At 36.1% G+C, this 24054-nt stretch overlaps 2 protein-coding genes across 2 annotated transcripts; both read right to left on the bottom strand.

Annotated features, from left to right (window-relative positions):
* Positions 1–1372: 1372 nt before the first annotated feature.
* Positions 1373–7764, bottom strand: LOC140235443 (uncharacterized). Its single transcript, XM_072315470.1, has 6 exons — positions 7654–7764; positions 5023–5130; positions 4264–4337; positions 3193–3330; positions 2449–2533; positions 1373–1634 (listed from the first exon to the last, which is right to left on the bottom strand). Exons 1-6 carry the CDS (start codon positions 7762–7764, stop codon positions 1518–1520), a joined length of 633 nt encoding a protein of 210 aa, XP_072171571.1. The 3' UTR covers positions 1373–1517.
* A 10743-nt stretch (positions 7765–18507) lies between these two features.
* On the bottom strand, positions 18508–23029 carry LOC140235444 (uncharacterized). Its single transcript, XM_072315471.1, has 6 exons — positions 22928–23029; positions 22210–22320; positions 21258–21331; positions 20008–20151; positions 19235–19319; positions 18508–18627 (listed from the first exon to the last, which is right to left on the bottom strand). The coding sequence occupies exons 1-6, from the start codon at positions 23027–23029 to the stop codon at positions 18508–18510; spliced, it is 636 nt and encodes a 211-aa protein (XP_072171572.1).
* Between the last annotated feature and the right edge of the window lie 1025 nt (positions 23030–24054).

A 24054-nucleotide genomic window follows, 5' to 3' on the forward strand; every position in this document is an offset into this window, starting at 1 on the left:
ATTAAATATGACTAACAAAATCTGAAATCAAATATGACTAAAAGAACCTAAAATCGTATGTACTTTGAGCGATGCATGACATCAGTTTAACAAACAACCAGCATAAAAATTATGTATGTACATTGTGTAATGTCTATTTCAGCAGATATCCACCCAGAGAATGCTTGTACTGTAGGTCCCTTATGCAATCTTTAGTTAAAAGTCAACCTTGCTCTAATTACAATTTTCTCAAAAGATAGATTTCCCCCTTGGATGGTAGTTATTCATGTTAAAACAACTTCGTCCAATGAATAGGGGAACGTGCTTTTAGCCCACAGCTGCATTTCTCTACTTTAAAAAAAAAAGTTATCCAGTTTTCACAATAACGTCTTCATGACTCCACAAAAAAAAATCTGTACATTTTCATAGCAAACCTTTGTTTGGGCTAATATCTAATTATACTACCGATAGAACTTTGAATCAGGAACAGATATCTGAGCCAGTATAGTTCTCAAGTGTAGGTACATACTATTATCGTAACGGAAAAACCTTGATGTAAGACATCTGACCTTGAAGCTACTATTAGCATCTTCATGATCTTACCATATGATTTTGAGATAATACAAAGTAACGTGCTAACATGAAGTAACACTCATCTTAATAACGATATTATACATCGCATCCCTGTCAAATCGCCAACAAATGATTTTAAGATTTTTATACAATCTTTAACCCATTTCCAACAAGAACCTCTGGAAACCCTATAGAAAGAATATGGACATCTTAAAATTACATAAGGAATGGGTTAAGATACCCTGTATTAAAGTTTGTCACTAACCTTATGAAATGAGGGAGCGGTGTCCTGAAGAGAGACTGTAATAGTCTATGGCGTACGCGTACGTGCGAGGTGCACGTGTACATAAATAGTATAATCATCTTGATACCCTGTACATTATTTTGTCGTTAACCTTGTGATGTAAGGATGCTTCAATTCATTTGCTTTTTCCAAGATTTGACATGTTTTGTGTGTAGTTTTGTTCTGTTTTGTGTATAAGGATAACATACGTATTCGTTTTAAGAGCAAGGAGACGACGAGATACTACTATCACTACTACTACTACTACTTCTACTACTACTACTACTACTACTACTAATAATAATAATAATAATAATAATAATGATAATGATGAATGATGATGATAATAATAATATAATAATAACAATAACAATATCAATAATGATAATGAAAATAGCAATAACACAAAAGTCTTATATAGGGTAGCCTCTTCAGCGTTGCCAGCGCTCTATACCACAGGGCCCTGCCATTATTATTACTCTAGCTATGCCAGGTGCCCATTCATACACTCGGATCGAGAGGGACATGGTGGGTGTTAAAACGTATCTCATCCAAGGACGTAGGCACTCGACGGGATTCAAACTCGGGTCCTTGGATGGAAAGTCCAGAGTCTTATCCGGCCGTTACGTCACAGCGCCCTCACACGGTGATGGCTTCTGTTGCAATCCTCGTCATCAACCAGCTAGAAGATAAGATTCACATCGTCTTCAGTACGTCGTTCAGCAGAGCAGAATTTCTTCTTAACGCCGATGGCAACAGCCAGAACGACCCAAATCAAACACCCGGCCCATGAAAACACCTGCTCGGGAAAAGAATGCAAGAGTTTTACGTTGTAGGGGAAACAACCTCTCAAGAATGTTATTCCTTCTTCTTTCATATCATTGTCCATTATTGAAATCAATATTAACACAGAAACATAGGTCAAGCATGGTTTTAATATAGTACTTAATAAGCAATTACTTCATTTCAAATAGATGAAATACCAACCTTCATATCTAATGTAAAAGATATGTACCACCAGATGTATTCTATCAATCTACGTATACTATACATCGTATGGTACAATTAAAAAAAGGGGGGGGGGACCAGTGATATACTACCAGTAACCATTATTCGTGTATAATTTTATTGACGGTATATAAGTGAGTACCACCTAACAATTTTTCCTACTCTACCTTGTGTTATATTTCTCTGTGTGAAATGGTATGAAATAATTCTTGTCAACACTTCTTAAAGCAATCGTTGATAATCGTTTGATTACTGCAAAACATTTAAGCGAAGGATACAATTTCTCCTCAAACTATTTGAAGTAAAACACACACACACACAAAAGGAAATTATGGCAGATGTATGTGGACGAGTGGTTGCGTTAATAGCTTATGACCCCATTGTTATCTCACCTAATTTGCATATCATGTGATTGTAACTGATATCATTATTCTGGGAGAAACGTATACAACTCGAAGATTCCACAACTTTCTTTCCCTTTCCTACAAATTCTCAATGATAACAATCTTCAGATATTACAGATAACAAACAAGAAGTGGGCATTCACCGATACCATTGTTCTCACTCTCTCTCCCTCTCTGTATCTCATAAACCTATAATCTTACCTCAGCGAGCAACAAATAATTGTAGAAACGCGACCCATCCAGATGTTGTTGTTTCCATCTGTAGTCGTTTTGCCAAGCTTTGCAACTGTCAATACAAAGAAATATCTGATGCCTTAGCAGTATTAATTTTTTACAAAACGTAGAAAAGACGTCTACGTACACATTTTTGCTTTGTCTATAATTATCTGTAGTTTATTTCATTTATTTTCTATTTCAATCAAAATTTATACACAATCATAATTATGTACAACTTGATTGAACAAACACAAAGCATATCAAATATTTACATCAATTCGTGAATTGTTTATGATAAAGTAACAAACTGTGAATAAGTCATAACATTGAATAAAATTACGTTGTATGAAATAATGGGTAACTTAGTAAGTTGTTGAAAAGGGAGGGGACTGCTCAAATCTTTAGTTGCAGATCTGTCCTCTCCAAAAGTACTACCGTAGAGTGGCATTGCTTACCGGCAAAGGTGAAGGGTTTAAGTGTGTGAAAGTGTACTGCAAACCTGGACATGCGCATTCGAGCTAACGTTCTTCCAATCAAGGCCTAAAATACCCATAAACATGTATACGTAATACAAACAGAAGCCGAAGGTGCTAACAGGGTTAATTCAACATTATTGATATGCCTTACTATAGTCATCGAAACGTCCGAACAAACTGATAATTAAGATGATTAAAAAATAAAGCGTATAATATCACGTGGTACACAGGAACTTGCAAGACGGTGGCTTACTTGTCATGGGTTCTGAATTCACCCATTAGTAGATCGTTGCAAAGATCTTTGAAGCCGGCAGCGAGGAGTGCTGCAGCGCCCCCAATCATCACTCCGAAGAGAGCGTAAACGATCATCTGGACGAAAGGCACAGCCCAACTATCAAAGCAAGTGTAGGAGAACAATGGTTATGAGATAGAGAGTCAATGTTGAAAAGGTACTTTGTTATGAAACACAAATGTCTTTCCCCGTTATATTTACAAAGAAGCAAAACCTGGTAGTAAACGCTAGTAAAGCCATCTAAAATACTATTTAATATATAGAATTGAAGAGGAAGAATCTAATACAGAATTCGACTTTATCCCATCAGTAACTGAACCGCCCGAAACCGCCCGTCCGCTTTTTTTTTTGTTATAGTTTTATGCTTTACCATTTTTATTGTTTCCATATAGAATATTATCATTATAATGAAGTAACTTGAAAGAAGTCAAAGATCAACAAAAGTATGTCAAAATTACCTCTCTGACACACCATTCTCTTGGCAAAGTCGCAATAGGCTTTCAAATAAACCTAACTTATAATAGACAAAAATAAACATGCAGTGAGGTATTTTCCATAATTTAGAAAGTTTTTGAAATGAGAATGATATTGCTATATCTTCCAGGGAACAATAGGCTATATACGGAATCATCAGTTGCTACAGGGTTACAGTCTGCTTTGTTGAATAATCAACTGAATACACCTTGTAATATCTGTCCCTCTTTGTGGTTTACAAAGGTCTAAACAGTCATATCAACAGGCACATGGTCCCTACTTGCAGTATGGGCACTTTTCAGAAGGCCCTTTCAACTTCAGCTTTGTTTAATATCTCAAAGCTATGCTCATAGTGCAACCAGAAACTCTGTTCCTGCTACATTCTCTATTGACAAAGTTCGCTAGTCTGAATTAATTTCCTTGTTTGAAAATCCCAAATATAATTTCAATAACATCAATTTAAGCGCAACCCTTTAGTAACCATTATACTGACATGCCTGACTTGCCCCTTTGGCTACGATACCCCAGTCAATGCCAGTAGCATTCTAGTATACTTACAAAATATGCTTCCCTCGAATGCATTCTATCAAAACATAGATCCCGGCTATGGCGGCAACGATTGCTCCCACGCTCTGGTAAAAAGATAAACAAGGAAGCTTGCATTTTAGAGAAATTAAAGACTGGTATAAATAAAATAGCTATGCTTTTTGTGTGTGTGTGTGGTTTTTTTTTTTTAATGAGTATAATTGTGATTGGATACACATTTTACGAACATTATGCCAAACACAACTTTAAAAGACCGGAGACAGGTAATGCATAATACATAAAAAGATGTGTATTGAAGACTGGTAAGCCTATACCACGATGGAAATATTTCACCCCATATTCTTTCGTTTTCGTATCCGGTTCTTTGTTTGTTTGTTTTTAGAATTCATTTACATATCTCTTAAGCTTTATGCCAACAATTTCAAAATGTAATCGATGTATTCAGATTCTCTTTTCTTTGATTATGTCTTCTTTCTCAAGCCCTATAGTTTGATTTTTTTTTTACGTTCTAAAATTCTGAAATATTAATACATATTTAAGAAGCTATAAGATCTTCAATTTTATAGTTATATGGTCCATATAGGACTCTCATCTACAGGAGACTTTATTAATTCAGGAACTCCTTGGTTTCATAATACAGACATTTCATACATGTGTGAGTATATTCATGACGAAAAAAAAAAAACCCATAAAATTCTAACTTCCCTAGTGGAACGCTGCTGCTTCCACAATCCTAAATATTGATGAATCATACCATGCCACACTACTTACACTAATGCCGATGATATAGTTGCAGTTGGAGACATCGTTGAAAAGTATTTGGAAGAAGTTCCAGTCTGGGACAGTCGGGAACAGAGGGCAGTTCCCTCTAAAATCAGACTGGTCAAGAAATATTCAAAGAAGAAGAGAAAATGTACAGTTAGTATCGGTACTGTACAGATGTAAAAAACACCATTTCAGTGAACATTATTATATCTGAGAGCCGGAATCTTAATGCCAGTAGATATCTTAGAAATTTGGGGCTACTGTCATCGAACAACACATTGTAATCCTTCCTCGTGGGAACAAGACTACATGTTTCAACGTTTCCTCTAGATTATAAACATAATTAAGCTATTAAGCAGGATACATTTAAGTTTGAAGGGAAATCCACACTAATACACAAATCAATCTTTACCACATTGAGTAATATCAAACAATGTTCTTGTCGTTGTAGATTCTTCGAAGCCAGACAAACGATTTAAACAAAGTTATGAAATTCTAAAATTTCACGTAGCCTATTTTACAAAGTAGTGAGTGATACGTTACAACAATATGCATGTGAGATGATACAACTACAGTAATGATGGTTTCATCACGACATCTAAGTCTCTGACTGGTTGATTAAGAAAAGATATCTGATGTCGTTATTGAGTCTGTATATAGGAAGATACATGCTCTTTCTCCTAAAAACTTTGCTAGCAAATATCTTATACACTGCGCAAAAACGTAATGCCAAGCATCCATTAATGTCATAGTTGATACCATGGGATTTCTTTGCCTCATGTAATTCACCGATGTGTTTACTACATCAATGCCAGTGCTTCTTGGATGAAAACATGTGAAATGAATAGTGGAATCCCATAGTTTCTTACTTTATTTACGGTTTTAGTGAACACAAATATAAACCATCCTGTTTATTCTTCCTGATTTAAGCTCTTTCAATTGATTAGCCTTAAAATTCCACAGATATGCATAACAGATTTAACTACTCAATGAACGCCCCTTTTATAGTTCTTTCGTTTTCCTCCATCCCCCCCCCCCCCCCTCTCTCTCTCTCTTCCTCTGCATGCAGTCAAGTAAAATCCTTTTAAGTGGCATTTTATCTTTTATGATGGTTTAAACAAATATCAACGGGGGGTTAAAAGATAATGGACTTATGACGTCACAGTGATTCAGCCTCTCCTGATTTTATTTCTGCCTATTTCATGTAAGTTCAAAGGTCTAAAGCATGCTACATTTAACCTTCTCAATGGCTGAGGTTCAGAGATATAGAACATGTTTCTCTGTTGCCGTTTCGTTGCCTATAAAAAGCAGTCACTTTGCGAGTCCAGAACGATTACCAGGGCAACGTTTCTTTCGTTACCCTGGCTGTGCAGTGAGTTTTGAGAGAGATCAAAGGTTACTGTATATAATGTTGAATACTAGTATGGGATCGAGTACCATTACGAGTGGGTTCTCAGTGTCTAGACCTTTCTATCCTTCCTGAATTTAAGGATTTTTTGGGGGGGGGTGGGGGTGGGGGGTGGGGGCCTGCATTGCTGTTTATACGCACAGGCGCCAGCTAAGTAGGTATGACCAGCGTTACTATTGTAGGCTACGTCGAGCGGTAAACACCACTAAATTGGACAGCAGATAGGGTCAGAGTACACTTCTGGTCGCCATGGTCTTCTACGTGACTACGTCAATATCAATCATATCCCGTATCCAGCGTGAAGCGAGCTTCCGGTTGCTCTGATTTTCGTGATTTCTTCATGTCACACTGAAAGTATTGTAAGTTGATACACCTGCTCCGGCGACGGGGTTTGGCAAGGTCAACGATATTAAAGGGAAACACTATTCCGTATACAATCTTGATAGTCATTAAAATGAGTAAAATCCAATGCAGACATTTTCCGAAACAGCGTGCCATGCGGATGAGACACACATATTCCGTAAAGCATTTAGAACTTTGACACCTTTTTAACTCTCTAAATTTCAATTGAATTTTCACGGTCTGCATGTTGATGTTCTTCTGCTTATCAATTTAATGTCAACCTATATGAACAAGGAGCGGAATGTCGTAATCAAACCCACCTCCCATCCCCCCCCAAAAAAAAAAACCAACAAAACAAAACAAAACAAAACAAAACAAAACAAAACAAAACAAAAACAAACAAAAACAAAAACAAAAAACAACTGCGGCTGCCACCGTACACTTACGATGTATGCTGCAGTCATTAAGATTTTTACAAGGAGAACATTTCGTACATTCAGTCTGTTTTAATAAAGCGTGTGTTTAACACGTTCGACGTACACTACTCGTTTACACACACTTTACACACACAAGCAAACAACGAAACCAAAACCAAAAACACGGGAGCTGAACCTCGTGTTACAGCAAGCGTTAGCACGTCTCTTAGTTGCGGGACCTGAATTAATGCATAGATTGAAACAGCGAGTATATATATGGTGTATATACCCTTGCTTACAAAAACGTAAACGGGTAAACCCATCGAACCGATCGTATTCAAACGGACTATTCCCAACCTGACAAACCTGAGGATGAACGCAAAAAAGGGGCCATCCCACCCCCACTTCACTTTAACCACACCTTCGACATCGCTGATTAGCTGCACACCTTGGTAATAAAGAAGAATTTACCTTCACTCCAATCACGAGTAGTGCTGTGGTCACAGATAGCGTAATGCTCACAGCTAGCAGCACAAATTCTATCAAACGGCAGAGGTAGCCCCCGAGAACACCGATCGCCATGTTTTGTGATTGGTGGGAATTTCACCACTGATTGCAATTTTCACCCGCGGTTCACCAGATTTCCAATTCTTGCTCAGTGAGTTGTCGAAGGCAGCCAATCGCAAAAACAGCATGTCGACGCATGTCCCTGTGTGCCTGTGTAATTTGTGTGTCCGTTGTATTTTGATACATGTTGGATGCATGAGTGTTATGCAGATTACCAACAATCAGGCAATATACAAAAAGTCATACAGTGCAAATAATATGGTGGGCGCATAACATTAATTTCAAGTCGTTTCCGCAACCTCAATGTTTGTGAGATTATTCAAGCAGAACGTTGCTTTCTTTGTTGCTATTAGTTAAGAAGCCTTTGCATGATTGAACATATATTTTTTTTTAAAGATACATAATGATCCAAAGTTTACCGGGTCCCTTCGACGTAATGATTTGTTTATATAAATCGATGGGATGAGGTTCAATTTCAAGTATAGAGACCCTGCTTATGTTCGCTGATACAACATTAATATTCCCACTATCATTAAACTACATCTTCCTTTAATTCGCTTTTATTTCATTTATTGATCTCTGCAACTTCTTCATGAAAAAAAAAATACATTTGCAAATATGTGGAACTATAAAGGTATAATTTGACTTAGGAGGGAAGTCAAGGTTTTTATTAGTCAATGAAAAAAAAAAGTAGACCTATTTTCTATTGCGAAATATTTGATCGGGTTTGAAAACGCGACAATGTATACGAATGAATGTGTACGAATATGCAGTTAAATTCTATTCAGTTTCAATCCAGTCATAGTTTATTTCCATCCAACCAAAAGGTTAAAGGCTGTGTACAGTTCTGGTCGAGGTGAGGATTTAGCTTTTAACGTTTTGCGAGATATTCAAAAACCACTCTATGAGATGTCAGAGAGCATGCAATTCTAAGGGGTATCAAAAGTTTATTTGATGAAAATTGGTTTTGAAATGGCAGAGATATCCAAAAACAAGGTGAAACAGAGAGATTCTAATAAAAGGCGTGGCCTGTAGTCTTTTATCATTATCACTTTTTTGGATATCTCAGTCATTTGAAAACCAATTTTTATCAAATAAACGTTGAATCCTTCTTAAAATCACATGCTCTTTCATATTTCATAAAAGGTTTCTCCTTATCTCACTTAGGAATGTTCAAAACATGAATCCCCACCTCAACCAGTACTGTACAGCCCCTTTAAAGGGATGGTACAGCACTGGTGGAGGCGAAGATTAGGCTTTCAACTTTTTGTGAGATACCAAGAAATCACTTATGAAATAATACAGAGCATACCATTCTAAGACGAATTCAAAGTTTGTTTTATGAAAATCGGTTTTGGAATGGCTGCATGAGACATCCAAAAACAAAGTAAAATAAAGCGATCATGATAAAAGATGGGTCCCACCTTCTAGTAAGATTGCTCTTTTTTAGGTATCTAGGACATTTTAAAACCAATTTTCATGAAACAAATGTTACGTTCCTCTTGCAATTACATGCTCTTTCATATTTCATAAGAGGTTTCTCATTATCTCACCCCAAAATGATAGAAACCTGAGATTAGGTCTCAACCAAAACTATACGATCCCGTTAAACATAATACAAAGCATAGTCTATTTTCCCAGTTCACCTGCTGACACGTTAATATGTTGTTGTTGTTCTTCTTCTTCTTCTTCTTTTTACTTAAAAACTTTGGCAGTCATGACATAATGTATGGAGTCCGTACATGTAGTTAAGAAAGAGTACAGACAAGCAAAGAGTCACAAGTAAGTTTGACGTGTGATTTGGGTTTGATGAACGAGCGTTTCATTCGCTGAGACCGAAACATAACATCATGGTTATTAGTCTATTCTGTCTACATGCTAGCCGTGTTTTCTATTTCTCCTGAGCCACTTATACAATTCATACCCAAAATACCCTCCATCAAAAACTGAGATTTTTTTTTCTTTTTTTTTTAAACGATGCTCTATTTTTTTTTTTTAAAATAGACCTACCTTCCAAACCATGTCCATTACCTCCCATTCTCTTCTTTTTTTTTCCTTGCAAGTATATTGCATGCAATATCCGTTAGTTGTTGCTCGTTATATTCCAAATGTGCACATAGAAATGTTGAAATGAATGTGAAATCATATCCTATATGTGTATATATATATATATATATATATATACAGAGAGAGAGAGAGAGAGAGAGAGAGAGAGAAGGAGGGAGGAACATATTATGTATGCTACATTTAAAGGCCAGAAATTTCACCTTTGATCAATCATTTCCTTTAAGTATGAAGGAATCGTTTCTTCCAGAGGGACCAAATTGAAGGTTATTTTGCTAAAAGCAGATAAAGAATTTTGGTATTGAATATAACATCATGTTCACCCATTTACATGTGCAATGTATAAAATGCTGAATAAAATGATAATATAATAATAATAATAATAATAATAATAATAATAATAATAATAGTAATAATAATAATAATAATAATAATAATAACATCACAGCTGCGCTACCAAGGAGGGCTAGCTTTGGGTTTCTGAGGAACAGAAATAGTGCAGTTATAGTACCTACGGTATGATCTACATATACCGTATTATTCATAATGTCGGCATGCAAGGGTAAGCAATCACAACTTGACGTGAACGAACAGCTGACCCATATCCTCTTTACACTCCTCTGAACCACGTCAGTTTTGGTCGAGAAAAAAAAAACGAAAAATCAAACAGCAATTTTATGCCTTAAACAAATAAAAGCTTCATCTCGCTCAGTGTTCATTGATATAGGAGCGATGGGCAATCATGGTGAAAACGAAACAAAAAAGGGCTCGGACCACTTGAATAGGAGCCCCTGGGTTCTCATTCCGTCAATTTTGGGCAAGATGTTTCAAAAATAAGGCACCACTTTCATAAGTACACACAGATGAAGACATGGCAATTTTTGGATAAAAGTGAGAGCAAATTCACTCTCAAAAATCAATTCTGGTACTGAAGAAGTCAGCTTGGATAAGAATTAATTGAAACATTATTGTTATTATGAAAATGCTTGCTCAAATTAGACATTGTTGTCATCAGCACAGATAGGCGTAATGTTCTCCTGACGAGTACAAAAGACATCAACACAGTTTTTTTTTTTTTTTCATTTCCACTGAGAAGACGGCTGGAAAGCCCATTATTCAGCTGCAATAGCTGATCTTGTAACCATGGGGTCCAGTTCTCCAGGTTAAACATCGAGCTCTTTGTGGGATGAAGCGGGGTCTTTTAAGTGCGTGAGCTGTGATTTTCTCACACAAGGGACCTCCATGTTTTGTTTTGTTTTTTAATGTCCTATACGAGGAACAGAATGTTTTGCCTCTTACTAGAGGGGACCGCCTATGACAACACACAACATTGCTCAGTAGAACCGGGTCCTTATAGATCGTGATGCAGACTGAGCTAACTCGACGCCCATCCGAGCTAGCTCACCAAGAGAGTGACAAATTATTACGTATACATATGTCATGGATAGTTTCATTTTGACGTTGTATTACGCATCTCCTGTCTTGCTTATTCACACTATTCTATGAGAGCTTGGTATTGATGACTTTGTCAAGGGCAAAGAAGGGATTTAGGAAATTGTGCGTTTCCTCTGCTTTCTACACCCGAATTAGACTGTTTTGCGCGTAATCGATTGTTTGTTTGTTTATTAGCTAGGTTTGATTTTTTAGACAAGAATTTAAGCGTTTTTGCTTTGATATTAATATTTTTGTGCTTCTGCCTGAAATAAAGCAAATTAAGCAATACACGAATTTCGAGATTATTGTAACAGCTCGTTAAAATAATTTCGCTCACATACTTCTACAACATGAGCAGTATTTTTCATGTGTGTACACCTCTTGGGATCAACTTAACTTCATTATCACTTTTTCTTTTCCTTTGCTCCTTGTTTATTCTCACTAGTTTGGTGTCATGAAAAAAAAAATTATTCAAATCTATTACAACTACGGTTTTTTCTCTTTATTTTCTCGAGGAGACACAGCATTGTGAAATACTATTTTATAACAACGGACGTAATATGAACTTCAAAATTGTAATCAACAATTTAAAGGACAAGTTCACCTTCACAGACATGTGGATTGAGTGAATGCAGCAATATTAGTAGAACACATCAGCAAGAGTTTGAGGAAGATGAGACAATTCGTTCAAAAGTTATGAATTTTTGAAGTTTCTGCTCGGTCACTGTTGGATGAGAAGACTACTACAGCTGGTGATGTCACATGTGTACAACGATATAAAGAAAATAATAAAGAAAATTCAACCTATTTTCACTTCTCTCGAATAATAAAAGAATACTTGACTTCCCTCTTTCAGAAAGCAAGGGGGAATAATATTACCCTTAACATACGTCAGTGACGAGTCAAGGAAATGTGCACTCTTTTTTTTTTCAAAAAGTAGAATTTTGTGAAATTCTCTTTATATTTTCCTTATAGCTTTGTACGCATGTGACATCATACACTGTAGTAGTCTTCTCATCCAGTAGTGACTGTGCAGATATTTTAAACTTCATAACTTTTGAACAGATTGTCCGATTTCCCCCAAACTTTCATTGATGTGTTATACTAATATTGCTGCATTCACTCAATCCACATGTCTATGAAGGTGAACTCGTCCTTTAATTACTCTGAATTTACCGCCGAGATCTTTATCACGACCGAGGATACTGCGGATAAGTTCGTCCATCCGTCAAACCGTACACATTCAGCACACACTAGGAGTAAAACCACCTTCCTGACCATGCTATACCTCTTCATTACAAAGTTGAATACAATACTCATGTATCTCTCACTAAACTAGACAGTGGCACACTCTTGATTCTGTGTGCGGGTTACAGGATCAAGGCTTTAATGTTTTACGCTGCCTGTAAGTGCTCCCTCTCAAGCTGCTCTAAAGGATCTGCGACAAGATCTAGTTACCCTGCGTGGCGGCTGTACACCTTCGATATACTCATGCGCTGTCGAATCCTTCGAGGAAGACGTTGGTTTCAACCCACAGAAATACACACATAGAAGGCTCATATGGGGTCTCAAAGTATAGACAGCGCTCGCCCGTGATCTCCGCCATCTTGGCGAGTCCTCTGTTTGTCTGTTTTTTTGTTTGGTTTTTAATTGTGGATCAAACTACTCTCTCAGTTTTGAAGCATATGGCCTCTCAGAGTAATCAAAGTATAGGAATAGAAATCTACAGAGGCATGTGTATGGTAAAGTTTCTTTTTTTGTGTGGTTTAGTTATGTGGCACATCTTGTTCAAGTTCAACTTTATTTTCATTTCCATTAAATAAACAGGAGAAATTATATTCAATGTATAAACAAAACAAATTTGTAGTAATTTCGATAAACGCACATCAACAAGATACATGTGATGATGAGTAACGACATAATTGCATATATATACATATGCATATTACACGGATGGGAATGGAAATGGAGGGTCCCACTAAAAAGCCAAGCTTGTACGATATGGGACCCTCAGACATACATAAAAAGCAAATAATGGCTTCATGAAACTACAAACAAATATATGAAACAAAATCAAAGAAACCAATGTCAACTGACATGAAATGAAAAAAAGGAAAGAACGAAAAAAAGAGAAAAGGGAAACAAAAGAGAATGAAACTGCAACACACGCCATCGTGGACACAAGCAAACAGATTTCCAGGATGTATCAGTTCAGTTCAGTTCAGTTTTTATTTCTGCATTTCAAAATCAATACAAATCCACAAATCAACAAAATACTTACATAGTCATTTACACAGCTAATATTCGTAACGTTTGGATCTTACATACATTTTTTTTTTCAAGAACGAATATCATATATGAAAGGAAGCAATAGGAAATGATAAAAATGAAATGCAGGGGACCATCATCATAAGCTAAGCTTGACGAGGAAGATGGCCTCAGGTAAAGAGATACATAAAGAAAATCTTGCCACTCACTGAGTGGGGGGTAATTGTGCAAAGGGCACAACGAAGAGATACATAAAGAAAATCTTGCCACTCACTGAGTGGGAAGTAATTGTGCGAAGGGCGTGCGGTGCAGTGCGGTGTGCATTGTGTTGGGATGAATCTTGGTTTGTACGTTGAGTGTTATTTTGTGTATCAGTGTGATGAGGTGAATATTACTTCAGTTATGGCCGTGAACTCATTGTTTAGGGTGTTTGTTGACCAGGTGGTATGAATATTTTTATGTGTCAGAAGTATACTGGATTATGAGGGTGTTTTTTAGTTCTCGTTTAAAAATGTTCAACGACGTACGTTGTTTTAAATTAGGGGGTAAAGAATTCCAAATATCTGGTCCATTGTGCTTTAAAGATTTTTGAGCTAAAATGATTCTGGGGTTTTCGAGATGGTAATCGGACGACTGACGTGTTGGATATGAATGAACGGTGAAATTTGGAGTGAAGAAGCCATCAAAAATTTTTGGAAGACAATTAAATGTATATTTATACATAAAAAAGGAGTAATAAGACGCACCCTTGAATGATATTGTGAATATGTATAAGGATTGGGTATACCAGGAGTAATAGGAGTAATAAGACGCACCCTTGAATGATATTGTGAATATGTATAAGGATTGGGTATACCAGAAAAACTACAAAAGAGCGAACATATTAAAAACAAAGAAAACAAAGAATAGACACAACGATGCATTGTTCGATGACTGTCATATTTAAGGAGAACTTATATTCGACAGATTATTTTACTCTCATGATAGAAAATAGTTGATGTGTAATGATTAATGCATATATATATATATATATATATATATATACATACAAAAGATAAGTGATAACTTAATTGAGTTAATGAAACAAACCTAGTCCGGTAATATGTTATAAGATTTCAATAAAAATAATTTGAATTAATTCTTGAAAGAATTCAAAGTTCGTGCTGTTACAATATCATTAGGAAGTGAGTTCCAAAACTTTGGCCCATCGTAAATAAAAGTGTTCTGAGCCAGCAGAGTTCTGAAAAAGGGTAAATGAAACTCATTCGAACGCCTTGTTGGGTAATTGTGAACGGACTGATTTCTTGGAAACATTGTTTCAAATATATTTGGAAGATTTTTTTTAATCATAATCAAACATGAATTGTCCTAGGTTATACAGATACAAATCCTTGATTTTCAATATTTTGTTTTCAAAAAATAACGGGTCAGTATGAGACAGAAATGCAGTATGACATATAATACGGAGTGACTTCTTTTGTAATAAAAGTAATTTATCTAAGAATGTTTGATATGTTTTTCCCCAAGCAAGAATACCATAATTTAAGTGTGGCAATATGAGAGATTAATATAATGTAATAAGGGACGACAAAGGAAGACAAAATTTAACCTTGTTGATTATACCAATATTTCTTTTTTAGTAGGACTCACCAAGATGGCGGCATGTGCACGCAAGTGGTTATAAAGCTACGCGTGGGTTGTGAATGGGCTTGACCATTCTATCTAGAAGGTTCTGTGTTTCAACCACAAAACCCTTTTTTTAGTTCGGAGGTTTCAACTGTTGGGCAATGCACACAATCCACGACTGGGCATCGTGTCTCACAGCCTATACTCGGGGGTCACGCTAAATTTAAGTTTAAAATCGCGATCATGGCGAGCTACTGATGATTGCAAAAACTTTACATATATGTTTGTTAAATATATTTTATGAATAGGCCTAAGCCTACATACTATATCCACACACACACACACACACATATATAAATAATATGTATGCATAGAGATATTATATATTATTATTATTATTATTAGTAGTAGTAGTAGTAGTAGTAGTATTAATATTATCATTATCATTATTATTATTATTATAGAGACATAGTGAGTGGATGAGGTAGAGTTAAAGAGGGTATGTAATTCAATCATAATGATGTACACTTTGTATGTGGGATATCCTAATGTGTAAGTCGAACAAAAAAACACAACAATAAAAAACTGACATGCGCATTACTACATGAAAACTTTTTTTTTTCGTTTATTTGTCAGACCCGTCATCTGCATTGTACATGAAGTTCAAATACATACGTTAACTGTATAGGTATTTTGTTTTTGTTTTGCATCACACTCCTCTGTCGCGCTTATTTGAATTGAATTCGAAACAGTCAAATATATCAATAAAATTTATAAAGAATAGAGAAATGATAGTACTCCCTTGCAAAGCACATTATAACAATAAGCGATATGTATGTAGGAAAATGGTGCAGAAACAAATTTCAGAATGTAGAAAGTAGATTCATGATTCGTGAGCACGTATCAAAATAAAATATTGTACATAATTCAAATGTAAAAATAGAAAACGAAAATGAAACTTGTTTGCTAACACATTCTTCATGTTTACAAGGATGACAAGAGATGTACAATATATAAATATCTATGGTTATTCATTGCAGATGTGGATAAGCTTGAAAAGCATTCTAAAGAAAGTATAATATATATAATTACTATAAATACATAATTGTATTATATATATATACCTCTTGTCTATATGAAGAGTTTGTTTGCAAAAACCGATAAGTCCATTTTGCAAACAAACTCTTCATATGTATATATATATATAAACATATGTATATATTATACGAAGAGAGTGATCGCAATCCTCTTGTCAATTTTAGATATTTGAGATAAACCAGCTAAAGTTAATACAAAAATAAAGATAAGATATGATTATCAATCATCACATCAAGAGCATTCATTTTTCATCAAACAAGTAACTTATAATGGGACATGTTTTGTTTTGCTCTATTTGATGATGCACTAACTCTGTAATGTTTGAAAATGACGCTTTAATCCATTTTGCTATTGAACTCTTGACAGTAGGTTACATGTTTACCGTGAGTTATGCACACACCATTATATCTCTCTGAGTATAGCTCGCAGAACATTATATTTTACATATCTTGTGAGCTTGAACATTTCTTGAATGTTTGAATCGAGCTTCTGTATCGTGTTAGATCATCAAATATTCTATATTTACATGTCTATTTTATTTCATATATTAGAATTTGACCTTCGTGTTATCAAAAGAAAAAACATTTAACAGTATAGGTTATAAAGAATGGTTAAAACTATACATATCAGCTAATTCATATGCGTATTTATTAATCACTGTTCATATCGAGTTCTTTCCCTGCTTTTTTATTCCTTCGTCAAAATGTCTATTTGTTTTACCAACTGGTTGATAGGTTGATTGTGTCTTGAATTTATTTCACCCTTCAATGAAACAGGTTAGCCCAATCACTATTTAAGTGCTGCATTTCCCGAGGCTTTGCATATATACTTAGGGCAAATACAATGATATAGATAATCAACGTCACTATTACAAAACATAATTCGAAAGTACTGTACTTCAAATGAACAAGTTAGTCATGTGCATCCGTAACTTACCAAAATATCAAATGGCAGGCTTTAAGGCACACTGTTCCGCTTTGTCATTTACAGATATGGGTTATACAAAGATATATGCAGAGAGACTGGGATAAGCATTTCGTAATTAACTCTGTGTACGTTTCTGAAAATGACCGTCCTTTTTTTCCTCAGTTGGTTATAGGCACTTCACTTGTTTCAAATAGATATATTGCATGATGTTTCCCGACGGTAACAACTTATTAAATTCATGTTCAAACAAAGAATGAATTTGCATAGACCACGTGATCAGAGAAGACTCTTAATCAGCAAGCGGAGAAGCATCGATTTCATATGCGTTTTATCCCGTAACAAAATATTCATTTTATCATCTGGTTATTATTAAATACTAGACTTTAGTCAACAGTCTGTCATGTCTGTTGCCACGCGCGGTTGCAGTCAAGTAGATGTGCTGGCAAGCACTTAAGAGTACATAAATATTCATTAATCACAGATGCTTATTTCAGTGAATCTAAATCATTATACCTGATATATGAGAAATTACCCTTTTTTCTGCTCATGTTCAAAGTCGAACTATACGAAGTGGCTTATTGCTTCATCTATTCCAAAGTCGCATGTGTCCGGATTTTGTTTGTTTAATCCTGATGAAGTGTAAAATGTAGCACTTTTTTTTTTTTTTGGGGGGGGGGGGGGAGGGGGGAAACTGCTCTACCAATGGAGGGGGTATTCTACTGTCATACTTCCCTCCCCCACCCGTCGGTAAAATGAGCATGATGCTCGCGATTATATACATGTGTGTGTGGGTGTGTGGGTGTGTGTGGGTGTGTTTGTGTGCACTTGAGAAAGAGGGAGAGAAGGTGTGTGTACTGTATGTATGGGTGTGCGTGTATGTGTATACGTGTGTGTGTGTACAAAACAGAGATCGCACACTGAAGTATGTTTTGCCCATTTTCTTTTTTCTTTTTTCAAAGCTGTCGTATCTTCAAGCTATATGCTTATTTGACGACAGTCTTCTGCATTCGCATTCCCAGTACATGTGCTATAATTCAGTCAGATCATTTGATTCACTTTATACCGAGCGGTTCCCAACTGACGTAGCTGTACACGTATATCTCAGTTTTAGATACGGATGTACACAATGTATGTTCTATTGTCTTGTAGACAAAAAGAAATGACTGTATTTCATTAAACCATATATATTCGATGCAGAAAATTTCTTATAAATTCATTTGAATTTAAATTTGAATTTGAAAGAAGCACGTGTAGCTACATCAGGGAGGTGGAACCACCTGCTTACATGTACAATCTAGAGGTGGTTCCTTGCCCACTTCGCTCAATACTGCCCTCAGTATTTTAGTAAACAATCCGCTGAGTGTCATCGCCATCTTGTTCCACCTGAGGGAGACATTTCCATGCAATCGCCGTTACCACTGCCAGAATGATCCACAGTACGGCGTTCAGCCACACGGTGATCTGATTGAACAAAATCATGACAAAAGAGGGCGAGCTTTCACGTTCTGTTCGTGATGGGAAGATAACGTTAACGACAGTATGTCATAAATTTGAGTATTCATTTCGGTAATCATAATGATAAAATATACATAAATTTATCAGTATAAATTCATTCTTTCATGTCCTCATTATATTTTTCCCCTTTTACTCAACTATATAAGTTCCTTTGTAACGGATGGCTTCTCTTCCATGAGTTCTAACTTTATGCAGTCAAAATCGGTATTTTTGTTGTTGTTTTTTATGAGAACTGATTGTAAAAAAATCAAAAGATGATATTTTTTTCCCAAAGATATCATTATCATAAGTTTCACTTACTCTTGGTTAGTGCAAGCCTACATAGCACCCCATGATAGAAAAAACAAACAAACAAATATCATGCAAGTCAATCTGTTTGTTATCTCTTAACATGATTTTTTATCTTTATTTTGGTTAATACTGACAACAATGATCAACTCTTACAACATTTTGTCATTTTTTTTTTCTTTACCTTCCTCTTTCAGACTGAATACGTATTATTTGAATTTACGGAGTTTTTTTTTAAAACTAAACAATATCAAGGCGCTCATACCTGTGTGATGAACAAGTAGTCATAGAAGTGTGAACCATTGTAGTGCAGTAAATCCCATCCAACATATTCTTGCCAATGAGAGCAGCTACACATCATGGAATATTAGATAGGAAAAAAAAAAACACCAAGCGAACACTTCACATCCACTTCCACTCTAAAGGCACCGGGACTACACATTCGGGGAGGGGGGATTAAGGATACCGTAAAAATCAAAGAAATAAACGCAAGAAAAGCAACAGCACGACACCCGACTGTTCCTGACTGTTCCCCACCAAATTTGGGGGGGGGGGGGGTGGGGACAATTTGCCCTTTACCCAATCATTAGCACTACCCCCCTCACACACACACACACACACACACACTAAAAAGTTCGATGGTTGCTGAAGCTAACGCAGTTATAGGGATCATACAAGACCAACAAACGAATAAATGCGAGAACGTCTTTGAATGTAGCAATCGAACAGAAAGAGAGGGAATAGACAAATACATAATCATAATCATATGAAAATAACATCTTCATGAACTCTGAAAGACGGGTTGATTTCCAGGATGGACTTTGATGTTCCATATAGAAGCCTATCTATTTTCATAATTCTAAGAATTTATATAATGGATATTCAAATTATAATGATGCTTGAATGTATTACAAGAGACCTATAATCTTAATACTTTGCCAAACAGAAGTCAAATGCATTGAACTTTCCGATAGTCTTTCGAGGCTTCATTGGGCTACTGAATTTCCTGCGTATACAGTTCTCAACGGTCACCCTTACCTCCAGAAAGAAAGTAATCCGCTGTTCTCCAGTCCGTCACAAAGCCGCTTGAAACCCATCGAGACGACAATGGCCGAGGCAGCGACGAGGAGCCCGGTGATAGCAAAGAACGATAGGGCCACGAGCGGCATGAGGGATTTTCTCCTATTGACACACACACACTCACTTTATATTGTTGTATGTAACCGTGTATAGAAATTGATGTCGGGCCATGAATTCAGAAATGTTAAATTTCAGGGGCCCGATTGGGCCCCCAAGAAACTTTGAGTGCAGAACATCACGCTAGGCGCCGCCCCAGATTTGAGATTTTTCTGTCGACAAATGCCCATATTTTGAACATGATGAATTTTATGGCATCGTGGAAAATCCTGTTCTTCAATTCAACGTTGAATGAGAATGTTGTACTCAATTCAATTCAATTGTCATTTATTTCCATCCAACAACGAGTAAAACAAGCTGCAAAGCAGACAATTCACAATCATTATTTGATCGATTTGAGAGAAAAAAATGCATAACGCAATGGGATAGTAAAGTACATAATGAAATAATGTATGTGCAATTCAGTAGAATAAGCAAGAACACCAATTCGCATTTTGAAAGGTTGACAGAAAGTAAGTATGGAAAAGTGTGGTTCACTAAAAAGCAAGGTTGTGATATGTGGATCACTAAAAAGTAATATACATGATGTACCTAAGGCCACTAATTGTGATCTTAAAGGAAACCAGAACCCAAAGAGAAATGTGGATTGAGTGAAATTTTCCTCAATTTTTCACTGATGTGCTCTACTAATGTTGCTGCCTTCACTCAATCCACATTTCTCTTTGGGTTTTGGTTTCCTTTAATCTGAAACACTTTATCATAAAACAAACATTAACACGTCTTTGGCGGTCAAAAAAACAAACAAATGAAATCTGATGATTTTGGAAGCGCGAACGGGCAAAACAAAACAACAACAAAAACCATGGTAAGTGTGGCTTGTGTGCGTGCTTTTTTGCGTGTATTTGCTCATATACTAGACGTATACATGATTATTATCGAAATATAAAGTGACAAAACGAATAACATACTTAAGATGAAGAAAAAGATTACTGAACTGTTACATTTTCATATGAAAATTGATACGTTTGCTTGCAAAATTGGCGAATAGCCTCCTTTAACTCTTTCGTTCTAAGTATTCTTTTGATTTAAAAAAGAAAATGATTTAAGATCTAGCTGAAATGTGAAACTCGACAGTGACAACCAATACTTACAGCACAACTTTCTTTCGTATGAACCTGATAGTCAACACGACCATGGCCAAGACTGCCATTCCAGCTGTAACATACTGCAAGAAGTTTCACAAGAGTAATATTCATTGCAAAATGTTTAATTTCCGGAAGGTCGAAAGTTACAAAGGTAATAATCTTGTCAATGAATTAGGCCAATTCTTGGTCGCGTACAAAAGCATGTTGTTGTTGTTTTTTTAATCTTTGTGAATGGGATTTTCCTTAATGATAGTGAATTAAACTTTCTCTGATAGTGGATGCTCTCTCCAAATACAAAGTACATGAAATACGACATTTTTTTTTTCTCTCTCTCTCTCTTCCTCCCTTACTCATTATAATGTTACATTCCAAAATTTTATTTGCTCATATTAAAAAAAAAAAGGAAATGAAATAGTGTCAAACCTAATGAAATTTGAATTAGGTCAGGCATTTTCTTCTTTTTGAATTTGTTCCGACAAATCGTTTTCCATGGCGTCATAATAGTCAATATTGAATTTGAAGAATTAGAACGCATTGTATTTTCCAATGTCTTCTTTTATTCCGTGAAAGAAAGGTTTTACAGGAAATTCCGACAAAAATTAGGAGAAAACTCCTTTGAAACATTTCAGCTAATATCACTTGGTATGATAAACACTATATGAGTCGTTTGTACATGAAGTTTGCCATTTTAATTCACATCTTCTCGATCTTTATTGCTGCAATTATTCTCAATTTAATTCGAAGGCAAATTGGGAATAATAATTAAAATTATCTATTCACACTTCTTTCCTTTCCAATATCAAGTGAAGTATATTGAACATGGATTTTTGTCTGTGACATGCATCGGTTCAGTGTCCAGTTGTTTATTAAATAATGGTCTTATTAGATACATGCAAACATTCCTTCATTCGTTCAAACGTCGGGAATGAAGACTAGCTGGCATATTGATCGTACTCACGTTCAATGCTAAGACGAATTTGCAGTTGATGACGTCATTTGCCTTGAAATTGAGGACGATGGCATTTGAAGTGATGGTCGGGAAAAGCGGGCAATCTCCATTAAAGTCGTGCTGTCGAGGAGCAAAACATAAGGATTATCTCAAGTGCATTTCTGATTTAATTAAGTGATATTCGGCTTTCATCAATTTTATCATGTAATGCAATACCGTTTCAATACAAAGTCATGCACTTGGTGTGACTATTATCCTCGTTTAATACTTTAATTTAATCTCTGATGTTGCAATTCTATTGACAGACGCACAGATAAACAACACTCGTCTTGTACATGTATACGCACGAGTTTTACTGTTAATGCCCAATCAATTTAAATATGCCACATCGAACTAGATGTTGTTGAACGTTATTACAATGTTTATGATTCATTGATTAGTGTGTTTAAATTCACGGGACTAGGTAAAAGAGAGTGTCATGTCCTTAACCTTATGGCATCACTTTCATTGCAGAGGTGCATGTCACGAGTCTGACATCCACGAGTCATACAGCCTACGAGCTCGACACTAATATTGTATAGGTAAAGAAGCCCCACATGAGTTCGACATACGCAAACAAGGCCCACGAGTCCGACACTCATTACTTCACGGAACTTAATGAATACGCACTGTCGGTCTCGTTTGATCACGTATGAAAGCTATAATCATGTCTCGTGCCTACACTCACCATGAGAAGGCTAACGGTGATACCGGTGACCAGGGAGGCGCCAAGGGCAGCGAGGAGTAACACGTTCTCTACCAGCAGAGTCAGGCAGTTGCTCAACGCCATGTTGTGGAAATTTTTACAGTCCACAGATAATCTCTTAATTAGCCACGATGACTGTGAAAGGAAGGCTGCTATACCATTGAGAAGTACGATATACCATGCACGGAGAGCCCTGTGGTTATGTTCATACAGAACGCTATATAATTATATGAAACTATATGTACGGCGAAACGAAGGCTATAAACATGTACGTTGATATGCATATTTTGCCAGTTTAAATAGTGCTTTGGACCTTGGTCTAAGTCTATGGGCTAATAAATGGAATTCTGTCCTCTGATTTCATGACCTGCTTGCACCGGTATCCGACACTTACTGTCAATCTTATTGTCAATAACTTCTATGTTCCTTCAACGTTTGTTAGACTGTCGAATACAAACCTTACTCCAAACCACCCATTAATAGCCCCGACATATTTTAGGGGGAAGTTTGGTAGTTGAAAAATGTTCTAATCGCCTATCAAATCCCACATCATCAAGTACATCAATGCAACAGCAGTCAATCAAACTTGCATTCTTCAGGCCCCGATATATTTCTGCGTTTTGTTTTGTTTTTTGTTTTGGATACCTAAATATTATACCCAGATAATCTCCACCTACAGTTTTGTTTAGTGATTGACTTTTTGCATTGCACTGTGCATTTGTTACTTAAATACCCCACCGGACGATCCAAATACCATTTTCCTTTGTTGTGGTCCACGTTAGCACAAAATACGTTTGTTTACATAACACTCAAAGACGCCGTCACTTCCTTCCATGCACACATTTGGAATCCATTTAGTGGTAGTATTCAGTGGTGGTATTCATTAGTTGTAGTTACAGAAAAAATGAAGTGAATATTATTGCAATCGTCTAAATAAATGTACGCGAGTCATTTTATGGATTAGTATAATCAGTGTTTATTCAGTTATGTTATTACAGTATCATGAAGCCATTGTCTATTCCACGCATTTCAATGGCTCTTATACCACATGTCTTTCCTCTCTCCCTTTTTTTTCCTCCCCTTCTCCTTTCTTAACACCCGTCACGATT

Source organism: Diadema setosum, chromosome 11 (genome assembly GCF_964275005.1).
Source record: "Diadema setosum chromosome 11, eeDiaSeto1, whole genome shotgun sequence".
NCBI lineage: Eukaryota > Metazoa > Echinodermata > Echinoidea > Diadematoida > Diadematidae > Diadema > Diadema setosum.